At 37.4% G+C, this 12745-nt stretch overlaps 1 protein-coding gene across 9 annotated transcripts in view; it reads right to left on the bottom strand.

Annotated features, from left to right (window-relative positions):
- Window positions 1–12745, bottom strand: part of zmym4.2 (zinc finger MYM-type containing 4, tandem duplicate 2) — a 35969-nt gene that overhangs the window by 8154 nt on the left and 15070 nt on the right. For all 9 annotated transcript variants that reach the window (XM_079591903.1, XM_079591899.1, XM_079591904.1 and 6 more), the window contains 16 exons: window positions 11936–12148; window positions 8782–8831; window positions 8555–8629; window positions 7646–7715; window positions 7220–7427; window positions 7009–7138; window positions 5501–5716; window positions 4185–4332; window positions 3270–3403; window positions 2931–3155; window positions 2244–2394; window positions 1939–2114; window positions 856–1024; window positions 559–684; window positions 403–443; window positions 99–228 (listed from right to left, as the gene is read on the bottom strand). In XM_079591903.1, the coding sequence (XP_079448029.1) occupies window positions 99–228; window positions 403–443; window positions 559–684; window positions 856–1024; window positions 1939–2114; window positions 2244–2394; window positions 2931–3155; window positions 3270–3403; window positions 4185–4332; window positions 5501–5716; window positions 7009–7138; window positions 7220–7427; window positions 7646–7715; window positions 8555–8629; window positions 8782–8831; window positions 11936–12148 (2262 nt within the window). The remainder of the gene's footprint in view (window positions 1–98; window positions 229–402; window positions 444–558; window positions 685–855; window positions 1025–1938; window positions 2115–2243; window positions 2395–2930; window positions 3156–3269; window positions 3404–4184; window positions 4333–5500; window positions 5717–7008; window positions 7139–7219; window positions 7428–7645; window positions 7716–8554; window positions 8630–8781; window positions 8832–11935; window positions 12149–12745) is intronic.

Consider the following 12745-nt stretch of genomic DNA (forward strand, 5'->3'; position numbering starts at 1 on the left):
TTAAATAAAAAGGGAAAACAAATGTGGAATATTTGTCCAGAATAAGGCTGCTAAAAAAAAAAAGAGAGAGTAGTCAGTGTCACGCAGCTGGTTAATACCTATTTGTGTCTCAGCATCAGTCATGTGTGGTTTACAGGATGTGGCTTTGTTTTTGCATATGGATTTATATGGTAAGTCCTTGTTCTTCCGGATTTGGGATGATGAGACAGGAGCTTTAACGGCATGTTTCTGTGAGCAGATCAAAGAACAAAAGATCTGTTCACAGCAAATCAGATGCATTGAACAAAACAACAACAATTGAAACAGTCTGAATTCAGATTCTGCTCTCAACCAATATGAGTTATAGAAAATCTCATGTTTAAGACTGTGGGTGTAAATACAGATTTTTCCAGACAAACTCACATGTTCTGTAACTTTCACAGTAACAGCAGCTGGAACAGAGCCTGAGGAAACGAATGGTTAAATGTGAGTGATTTGAGCAACAAACAAGGCATCTCAGTCTTTGAACTAAACACTTATACATAATGCATATGGTTAATGTTTCTGTGGTTAAATCACCTTTCGGATCTGTGTTTCTGTGAACACCTGGCTGTTTGTTAGGCGCATTTGAAAGTAAAACACTGGCAATGACCGGTGAGCCCGCTTTAGTATTTTGAGGGACTGAAGAGGTTACTGGAGTCGCACCTGTGGAGAGAGTGACATCACAGGACTCCAGGCTAAAGAAAGTGAAACATTTAGGATTTACCACACTGACCCCCAGCCAATTACAGAATCTACAGAATGAACCAGCAGTGAGAGAAAAGTAGACTAACCCAAACATCCAAGTAATCTAAGTTAATATAAAAGAGAACATACTCTGTGTGGCTTGAGATTGGCTTGTAGCTTTGATGACGGCTCCAGTGACACCCTGCAGACTGCAGAAGAACATCAGGCACCGCAGGGTGCAGAAATGCTTCATCTCACCCAGCCATTTCACGGTCTCTGTCGTTTTCTTGGCCTGCCTGCACATTGAGCACTTTATTTCCTGTCAAAATCGTGCAGCAGGAACACTTAATGTTACTTTTTTAGAAGCCACATTGTTTGCATAATGTCTTAAGTCCAATGTTGCAGCAAAAGGGAACTTAGTATGGCACAATATGTGACCTCTTCGTGGCCTTTTTTTCTAACTATCTGCACAACTAAAACAAACCAACTAAATAACTACATAACTAAACTACATAACTAATTCACTTAAATGACCAAGCAAAATAAATAACTAAAAACTAAGGTCCCGTTTACACCTGGTATTAAGATGCGTTTTGGTTTATCGGATCACAAATTAACGTTGCTAAATACAGGTGTAAACAGGGTCTAAAATGTTTTGAGCTTGTCCACTTTTGACCACTTCTAAAAGGTAGTAGCTCATGTGGTTGAATGTGTTCGAACAACCACAAAAGGCCGCCTAGCCTACAGACCTAATGGATAAACATTGCGGGAAGCGCGCTAGACAAACTGGATTAAAACATTGTCGGCTGAGGATCTAAGATTGGTTTGAAGAAGAAAAGCGTACCAAACACAATGTTCTCACATAAGCTGATGCTATCTTTATGTTTTTCCGTCGTCTCCTGGCACGTTCATATGTAAATTGCAAGAGCTTATTTAGTCCATTAGATCGAAAGATCTGAAAAAATCCATACATTAACCCGTCCATAGACCGTCCCCTCGAAGAAATCAGGACAGAAGTGGTTGAAAAGTGGACAGAAGAGACAGACTAAAATACCAGGTAACACGGGTATGTGTCTACTTGTGATCCGATTGATCAAAAGACATCTTTATACCAGTTGTAAACAGGGCCTAAATAACAACATAAGATAGATGAACAACGAAGTAAATAACTAAATAACTAAAACAAGTAACCAATGAAACAAAAATAACAAATGATATATATATATATATTACCTGACGGGTTAATGAACTATGTTTTGACAAGCAATCTTTCCCACAGAACTCCTCTTGCTTGCCATCAAACACCTCGGTCACCACAGTCTTTGAGGTGCTGTAACAGTAGAAGCAGTTGCGACAGTGTTTCTTCCCCCACCGCTTGAACAGGTTATGCTCAAAGAGTGACTTGCATCCTGTAGAGAAATAAATAAATCCACAAACACAAGGTCACATATACAAACTGACAACCCACATTTGTGATTATAAAAAAAAAAAAAATCCAAACAATAAAATAATAAGACCTTAATAATGCTTTAGCTTACTCTCATCGCAGAAAGAATGGTCAATCTTGTTTATCCTCCTCACTATTTTCAGAGTTTTATTGATCTTGCAGTTTACACAGCGAGCCACTGCGCTGTTGGTCCGTCTGAACTCCTCAATACAAGCATTATCGCAGAAAGCGTACATTTTCCTCTAAAAGACCAGATAAAAAAGAAAAAAATAAGAGGTTAAAGTCGACAACCAATACAGTTTGGTTGGTTCTTATAAAAATTTTGTCAAAATAACAATTTATTGTTATTTATTAACAACATAAATGTATTTAAACAAGTCGTCTGTGTGTGTGTGTGTGTGTGTGTGTGTGCGCACGTGCGTATTCTGACTAGTTTTTTTTTTTGAAAAATAAAAACAAGGTTAAATGGGTAAATTTTCTATAAATATTTTTGAGTCTTTCTTTTCTGACGTAGTCTACTCCAGTTCTTGTTAAAACACACTAGACTCTTTGGGCACTTTTTGTGTGAAATCATATTTATTTTGTCCATCAAAAGTGTGTTTTCACTTTAATTGAGCGTGAGCAGTGCAGCAAAACTTTAATTGCGCGTGAGCAGCGCAGCAAAAATAGACTCGGCGCCCAAACCCGTGAACATTTTTCATGTCATGACCCCTTTAAAACCAAGTTTTATAATTGACCTAATAAACCAAGTGGGTCCAGTAGCAGTGAACAGGAGTACCTTGAACTCCAGCAGCTCCGGTCTGTGGAAGAACAAGTTCAGACACTGATAGCAGGGGATCTTGGTGGCTGTCTGTACCGGACCACTGGGAGCGCTAGTCTTCGCTGATGAGCTGGACTCTGATGAAGCAGGTTTGGGAGCAGCAGGTTTTGGGGTAGATGTGGTGTTGGTTGTGGATGTTGCCATGTCCACCTGGTTGTTAGGTTTTGTCTTACTGAAGGATTCCTGAACCAAACAAAACATAGATCAACACAAACTAATATCATTCAAATCGCTCAACATGTACGATTCCTATAATACTATGAAGAAATGTCAGTGTCAGATATAATGGTACTATACCTTATATGCTAGAACACAGGAATAAGAGCAGAAGTTCTGAATGGATCCATCAAACATGGCTATGTGGTACTGAGGTACTAGTTTCAGCTTGCAGTTGTTGCATTCCACTGGAATACTTTGTTTGCCTCCAGACACTAAAGACATTTTTCAAACATCACACAGAAAAAACAACAACAGTTGTATATGTCAAATTGAATAAATGCGTTAATGACATTAAAATATAATTTCTAAATAAAATGTATAGAAAAACAGACATTAACTGTATATAAATGTATATAACAAATGCATTCACTTTAAAAGCAATAGTGTTGACTAAACTAATTAAACCATACATTTTATGATGCATGGGTGACCATCAATATTGTCATGTATTTATCTTTATTTAAGGGACAGATCACACAAAAATTAAAATTCTGTCATCATTTACTCACCCTCAAGTCATTCCAAAACTGTATGACCTTCTCTTTTTCTGTGGAACACAAAAGAAGATATTTTGAAAAAATTTGCAAGTGTTGTTTGTTTATAGCTCTACACAATAAAAAGAAAAGTCAATGGGGTCCAATGTTTTGTCAAAATATCTTCTGTTGTGTTCCACGGAAAAAATAAAATTATACAGATTTGAAACGATATGAGGGTGAGCAAATGATGAATTTTCAAAAAAAAAAAATGTAAGTTCTAGTTCTAATGGGGTTGACATTCCATAAAAATCTTAAATATACTCCCATACACTATATTGCACTTATGCTTTGGTTAGCATAAGAGATTTCTTTCAAAAAGATTTTTAAAAAATCTTACCAGCCTCAAACTTTTAAAGGTATTGGCTAATATCTTAAAGAAATGATCAGTACTCATGCTCTGACTCTGTGCATTCCAACAATTAAGCACAGGGTTGTGGCAAATATATGTTCATGGTACCTGACGAACTGTTCTGGCCTTTACTCGCTGTGACACAGGAAGCGGAGCAGAAAAGCTCCCTGACGCCCTCCGAGTTGGGACTGTCCAACGCATCTGCAGCCGGGCGCAGGGTGTGACACATTTTGCAGGTGACAAGTTTCAGACTCTTCTATAAGTTAAGATCAGTTTATTCAATTTATTTATTAGCACTTGTTGTAATTCACTGTTAATGTGCCCCTATTATGCAATTTTAAAGGTTTCTTTTTGTTTTGGAGGTCTCCTGCAATAGGTTTACATGCATCAAAGGTCAAAAAACACTTTCATTTTCTGATAATATACTTAAACATCACCTAATTTCTCTCCTCTGATTGGTCAGACCAGTTTTGGCGCTTTTCCACTACACAGTACCAGCTCGCCTCGGCTCGCCTTTGTTTGGTTTTCCACCGTGTAAAAGTTGTACTTGTACCTGCTTCCAGATACTTTTTTTCGCATCACCTCCGGCGAGGTTCTGAGTGAGCTGAGGCGATACTAAAATGTGACGTGAAAACACGTCAGACTGCTGATTGGTCAGAGAGAATCGTCACTATTCACTGCGTCATCATTGCACACGCCAGACGGAGTATCCTGAATAACCCCGCCATTTTTAAATAGATTGCGTAATATACCCATTACTAATATTATGTAGAACAGCATACACTCGATTTCCTCCATTGTCCTGTGTGTGTGGGTAGCGGGTGTGTGTCGCGTCGCTATGACGACCAGGTACTATTGTGGAGGTACTATCTGCAATGGAAAACGGAGCGAAAAGCGAGCCGAGTCGAGCTGGTACTGGTAATGGAAAAGCGCTTGATACACATTGATACAAACAGTAACGATGGCGTCGGTTTTTCCAGCTAGAGTCTTCAACTTTTTGAAGTGCAGCAAAGTGGATTCACAGCACTGAAAACAGTATCGTCTCAACATGTCGACAACACGAACCAAACTCTTCCAGTCTCAGCTACAACTACAGTGTTTGAGGGTCAAAGTAGATGCTGTGTATGGGCAGCCGATGAAGACCATAAGCTAGCATTATGCAAATTTGTTATACTGTTACGTAGGTATGTAACATCAAGTGAGACTGGAATTGCTGACGACATGTTTCGGTGATTGATTCAGATTCTTTCTTTTAGGAGACAATAACTTTATTTGTCATGCCCTTTGACCTTTAACACTCTGCAGACCTTTTACAAATCACAAACAGCTATATTACACACTGCATGAAAGGTAATATAAAAAAAAAAAAATCATAATAGGGGCACTAGGACTGAAAGCTCCTATTACTATTCCCCTGCAGTTACCTGTTTAAAGGCTATGAGGCAGTTTTGTTTGCAGAACTTCATAACTCTGTCCTCCATCCGCAGAGACGGACACTGACTGTCTGTGCCATAGCAGTATCCAGCACAGTTCACACAGCTGTTCATGTTCAGCTTATTGGAGGAGCGGAACTGGTTGAAGCAGCTGTCGCTGCACAGCTTTTGGATGGAGCCCATGAAGTTCACTTCATGACTATGAGTCTGAGAAATGACACAATTTCAGATCTTTAAAAACTCAGCCACAAAAACTATATTAATTAGACAATTAGAGCAACAAAATATGCCTTTACACTTTATGAAGTCTTTTTCCTGATTAAGCACAAAAGAATATTACAGCCCTGCATCTCGGGGGAAAAAAAATTCTACTGATTTGCAAAAAGGGCCTAATATTACCTATTTTGATGCAGAGTTAAAAAAAAAAAAAAAATCAAATCATTCCATCACATAGTTTTGTATTTTTTCTTCACAAAATAAGATTTTTCAAATAATATATTCTAAATGTATCAGCTTTAATGCACATATCAAAATAGCAAAAGCAGTCAAATGTGAAAGTTTTGGTTTTAATTATAAATGGAAGTCCAGGTGTACTATTTAACATACAAAAAAACATACAAAAAATAAACGTTTAAATGCTAAACAACATTAAGTGTTGTGCTATGCTACTTTTCTTATGACAAGGTACTTTTCTTATTCTTATAAACAAGTCTCAACTTGCCAAAAGAACAAACATTTTTTTTGTAACAATTAATATGGTTTTGACGCTCATTAATGTGATGTGACAGATCACTGTAGTTCCTCAGTTTAAGCGGGATGTGAACTGATCATCTCTTCCTCTTCACTATTAAGTCATAGCACAAAATAAACATGAATGAACATCAGAAGGTATGTTTGCATCATGTCTCATTATTGCGCAATCACTGGAAAGACATCAATAAAACAGCTTGTATCATGTAACGTTACATTTTCCTCAGAAAAGCCATTCAATGACCATAACTTGTTAGGCTTGGTGCAGTAACCAGTGTTACACTGTGTTCGGCTGTACACGATTACATTACTTATGGGGGATTGTGGCACTGCCCAGATTGTTATTTAGCTTTTTTAGAGAAATAAAAACCATTTAGTTCAGTTGGACAACAGACGCTAAAATTATAAACTGAAAGCGTCTGCTCTGCTCCATACAGCTCGAGCTGCAGAGTCGCAACACAGTGCAAGAGAAATCAGATTTCACTTATCGCGAGAGTAAAGAGATGACTGACAGGACGATGTCAGAAGATCTGGTGTGCAACAGATACTCAGCGTGTTCTTGTTAAACGTGTGGATAGAACCGCCGCTCCCTATACACAGAGTACGCGTCATCGGAAATTCGACAGCGAAAGGGAAAAGCGCTATCATTAACACGGATACAGATAGCGATACGATAATCGAGCACCCCCATTAATCAATATCAAATCGCAAGTTTGTGAATTGAAATCGAATTGTAGAAGTCTACTCACCATTCCTGTCTTCTGACACACACTGCACTTGAAGTTCAAAGCACCGAGGCATTTCTGACTGCAAAACTCCTTCAAAGTCCCTAACATGTCCACCGGCCCAATTACGGTGTTACGCTGGTCACAAATCTCTCTGAAGGTAAAGAAGGTACATCAAGTCAATTCATTCCAGCAATATACAACTATACAGTTGAATGAAATGTCGTAAGCGTACTTAAGGCAGCAGTGACATGTTTTTGTCTTGCTGCTGCCGAGACATGCAGGTGAGCAGAAGAGTTTAGAAGAGCCACTGCGCTGGAATGCCGTTTGTCCCTTTAGCAGGACCTTATTACAGGCTGTGCACAGCAAACCAATTCGATTAAAAGGTTGGATAGGTTCGGCTGAGATTGATGGTGCCTTTGCTGGGACGTCTACTGGATCTCCTGTGACATGAAGAGGATCATGTAAGAATGCAAGAATTGACTTTAGAGCCAAAAAGGTGCTTTTTATCCTGTTTGAAGGATGGTTACTATGAAATTATGACAAAGTCACATGGGTTTGGAACAAATGTATAACAAAATAAAAATATATACACATGTATAATATATATATATATATATACACACGTATATAAAGATTACAACTACTGTAATGTTTATACCGATGGATGCATTTACTCCAACAGAGAATGCAGCTTGGATCTTGAAATCATCAGGTGTTTGGTCAAAATCCTGAAAGCAGAAACACATTGGGATAATTCAGTCACTCATTTACAAAAAAATCTGTGTACTTAACAGAAAATAGGTGGCTAACATCAGAGAATTATCACGAAAATTCATTAACTATATAATCAAAACATACTTTTTAGACTTATTTAGTCAAATATTTATTGTCTGGAAATGCTTAAATACTAGGTTAGGGTTAACCTAAAACCTTTGAAAAAAATAAGGTCTATATAAACTACCACTCAAATGTTTGGGGTCAGTAATATTTATTTATTTTTCAAAGAAGTCTCACCAGCATTTATTTGATTATTTGATAAACATACAGTACAAATCATAAATTATGATATATTGCAATCTAGTATCAAATGTTTTATAATTATGTCTATTTCAGTATATTTCATATTTATTTATTTGATTGAAGACTGGAGTATTGCTGAACAATTCAGCTTTAGTCACATGATCCTTCAGAAAGCATTCCGATATGCTGTTTTGGTGCTCAAAAACATTTCTTATAATTATCAATGTATTATCAAAACAGTTGTGCTGCTTAATGTTTTTTTGTTTGTTTGTTAAAACAGTGAAACTTATTCAGGATTTTTTGATGAATAGAAAATTCAAGAGAACTGCATTTATTTAAAATATAAACCGTTTGTGACGTATGTCTTTTGATCAATTTAAGGCATCCTTGTTCAATAAAGTTTTTTTTTTTTTTTTAAACAACAACAAAAACTTACTGAGCCCAAACTTTTGAATGGTAGTTTACGTTGCTTGACAAATTAATTTTTAAGCTTTTCTCAGCATTTGGAAAATGCAAGTTTAAATTTCAGTATACTTCAGTAAAGTACCTCATCATCCTTAATGTTTCTCCCTGGGGTCTCTGGTGATTTCTTCCACTCTTCATCCATTGGTTCATCCTTGATCTTCAAAGTTAGAATGACAGAGGTTGCTTGAATTTTTTGCAGCATGTGTTTGATGGATAAATGTAAGTGATTTTATGTGCTCCATGGATTAGCAACAAACTCAAACTTATTTTCCCTCAGCAGTAAACATTAAACAGTGATGCGGTGCTTACCGTTAGAGCAGAAGTCTCCGGCTTTCTTACGTCTTTGGCTTCCTTTGTTTCTGTTAAACAGGAAAAGTATACGACTCATGTTAAAGGAGAACTCAGGTCAATTTTAACATTGAGCTCAATTTTTTGTAAATTTGGAGTGCTGTCAATACAGAGAACACGGTGCCTACACCGTGTTATCCTCTTTTTAAAATGTGCACCCTATTGACTTGAATGGGGCATGGTTTAAACCTGCTTTTATCCTCTTAACATCCTTGATGTGTCATTACAAGTGCCCAGCCATGTTGAGTGATTCCTTCAGAGTGAACACGAGTGAATCTGACTGCATTAGATGTGAAAGATATGAATAAAAAATATGTTAATTCAACAAGCGCACATACCTGTATTTACTTCCTGTTTTCGGTCGAAGTCCACAGTAGTCGATTGTCGAGTTCACGCGCGTAACTAAGCAACAGTGGAGACTCAGACTGTCAGCCAAAGACGGTGCTGTGTGGTGTTTTGAGAATATCAGCTCTGATGGATATTTGTAAAAAAAATAATCTTAGTTTCCTATGATCACGCACGTGAACTCGACAGTCGACTACTGTGGACTTCGACCGAAAACAGGAACTAAATACTAGAGTTGGGGTACTCGAACTCGGACTCGAGTCCGGTCTCGAGTCCAATTTTGAATGAACTCGGACTTGTCACGCACTCGGATGAATTTGTACTCGGACTTGACACGGACTCGAGACATTTTAGACTCGGAAAAATGTCCGAGTCCAGTCGAGTCCGGGCACTGGATGACACAATATTATTCAAAAACTAAACGAAACGACGTTGTTTCAGCGTTGAGCATATTGTAGCCAATCACAGTTAAGTGCATAAACACAGTGGCAAATCAGAGGCGTTTTAGAGTCAGCATGCGAAGAATTCGCTCAAAATGTACGTTCAGAATCAGCACGAGCTTTATCCTTTCGCAAATCCCCTCATAAAAGACAAAGTCTCTCTAGACGCAATATAAGATATTCACTGTGCAGTGCGGACAACTACAGTCAGTGTTTATGACGAGAGTTTTAGGGAGAGTGCAGAACGCGGTAAGTGATGGCTTAAAGGGAGCGCTATTGACAATCTAAATAGTTTTTTTTTCATACTTCTAGAGGACCAGTGGTTACGTTCACACTGTAAATTATAAAGAGTGATAACTGCATTTAAATGTGGGATTTAATCCACTTAATTTGTGTCGTTTGAGTCACGAAATTGCGATGATTTGACACATAGCAACATAAGAAACTTGATAACCATAGCAACATTTTGGCGTCTAATAATGTTGTATTTTTTTTTTACATTTTCACTTTAGTCATAAGTTTACACCTTGCAGAATCTCCTAAATGTTATTTTTATAATTTTTTTAATAAGACGGATCATACACACATTGTTTCTATTTAGTAGCCTACTGCCCTGAAAAATCTTTTTCACATAACAGATGTTTAATAGCCTAAATAAAATACAAACACAAAATAAAGACAGATTACATATTACATATTAATATTAATATTGTGTCATTACCTGAATGATCCACAACTTTCTTTCTTTTTTTTTTTAATGGTTGTTCATGAGGAAAAATCCTCCAGCTCCTTACATTCTTTGCTTTTCCAGCATCTTCTGCATATTTGACTCCTTACTAGCAGTGACTATGATTGTAAGATCCATATTTCCACACTGGTGACAACTGAGGGACTCATACACAACTATTACAAACCCTGCAAACATTTAGTGATGCACAAGAAGGAAGCATCCATTAAGAGCCAAGGGTTGTAAACTTTTGAACTGGATCATTGGTGTAAATTGTTCTTATTTGTTTAAAAATGCATTCATTAATTTAGTCCAACCCTTCAGAGGATAAATAAGATATTAGCATGTAAAACAAAATAAGAAAAATGTAAACATCATCTTGCTCAAAAGTCTTGCCCCTGACTCTTATTGTGTTGCATTATTAAGCATTACCTTGCAGATTCTAAAATATGTACAATAGGTAATGTACAATAAACAAACTGTAACTACACATTGCAATCATTTTGTAAGGTTTAAAATATTAATTTAAGAGCTCAGTGTTGAGACCTTTCGCCGGAATTTGATTGACAGGTGATCTGACCAATTATAATGCAGATACACGCCATTTTTGTTCGACAGACAAACCAAACCAGTTAGTAGATTAAAGTCAGTGGACTTGAACTTGAAAAATGCTGTGTATTGATTTCTTTTTGCAGTTCTGATGTTCATTTATGTTTAGTTTGTGCTATAACTAGAAGAGATTATCAGTTCACGTGCTGCTTGAACTGAGGCCTACACATTAAAGCACCACAAAACAGTATTTATTGTTTGAATTTCATAAAATCATACAAAATTTGAAAGCTGAGACTTTATTTCATACCAAAAGTACCCTGCTCTGTCTTGTCTGTTGGCACATTGTCAGTGTCCTCTTTTCTCCGACCGAGAACATGTGGAGTGAGAGAGGAATGGCTTGTCGGACGTAGCAACAGTAACCAAGAGGGGCGGGTCTTTGTGAAAGGTCAATTTCAAATAATTTAAATCTTTGTGGACTCGGCCGGACTCGACTCGGACTCGGATGTTAAGGACTCGGACTCAAGTCCGACTCGGCCCTTTTTGGACTCGGACTTGGACTTGTACTCGGTTGTTAAGGACTTGGACTCGACTCGGACTCGACAAAGGTGGACTCGGACCCAACACTACTAAATACAGGTCTGTGCGCTTGTTGAATTAACATAATTTTTATTAATATATTTCACATCTAATGCAGTCAGATTCACCGTGTTCACTCTGAAGGAATCACTCAACATGGCTGGGCACTTGTAATGACACATCAAGGATGTTAAGAGGATAAAAGCAGGTTTAAACCATGCCCCATTCAAGTCCATAGGGTGGCAATTTTAAAAAGAGGATAACACGGTGTAGGCAACACCGATTTCTGTCGTTGTTCTCTGTATTGACAGCACTCCAAATTTACTAAAAATTGAGCTCAATGTTAAAATTGACCGGAGTTCTCCTTTAAAATACAACAAAAATAAACCGTATAACACTTCTTATTAACTTTCTATTATTGTTTTAAAGGAACAGGATTTTGAACCAACTAAAATGCAATCATTGGTTAAATTACCTGAATCTGCTGGTCCATCGACTTCCATCTTCTCATTGTAATCCTCTTTCTGGTCTACTGCCATTTCATTCATGCAGTCCTCAACTTTAGTGATCACAAGCTCTTCTGAAGACTGTGCTGTGTCCTCTGCATTGATTTTGCTGTCCTTGCTGTCCTCTGATTCAATGGCTTCATTCTTATGCTCAACGAAATCCTCTCTGGCAATAAGGATACCTGGTGCAGAAGTTTCTAAGTTAGTCGCACCAGCACATGATTTGGTTGCACTTTTCTATTTTTTTGCTACAACATAGATTAATCAATGCATGCTGATGAATAGTTGTCTCTCAATCTTTTCAATTTGATATGACTTATAGTCCATTAGGAATTATGCAGTTACTTCCTGGTTTTCAATAAGCCAGCTCGAGCATTTCCGGTGAACACACTGTACATCCACACAAAACCATCAATTATGGGACTTTTTAATGTTGTATTTAAATTTTAATGCCATTATCACACTTACCTAATTTGCCAATAAAGCAGTTTTATTGATAGCAATAACAACTTGAAGCTAATGTGAACGTCGGAATAAGAAACGCGATGCCTGTAATTGGACGCGCGCACGCAAAAAATGTTCAGCTCTTCAAATGTTATTTTTTACCTGATAACCAAAAACTATAAATATATACCAATAAATATTATAAAATCACTAGATTAAAAATAAGCTGTCAAAGTATCAGGTATTCACAAAAGTCTCATGAAAAACAATAACTGTCAGTCAGTGCAGCGCTGCCAGCACAAGCTCACCGATTTCAGCACACTTGTGAAAACTTT

The sequence above is a fragment of the Phoxinus phoxinus genome, assembly GCF_949152265.1.
Source record: "Phoxinus phoxinus genome assembly, chromosome: 19".
Lineage (NCBI taxonomy): Eukaryota > Metazoa > Chordata > Actinopteri > Cypriniformes > Leuciscidae > Phoxinus > Phoxinus phoxinus.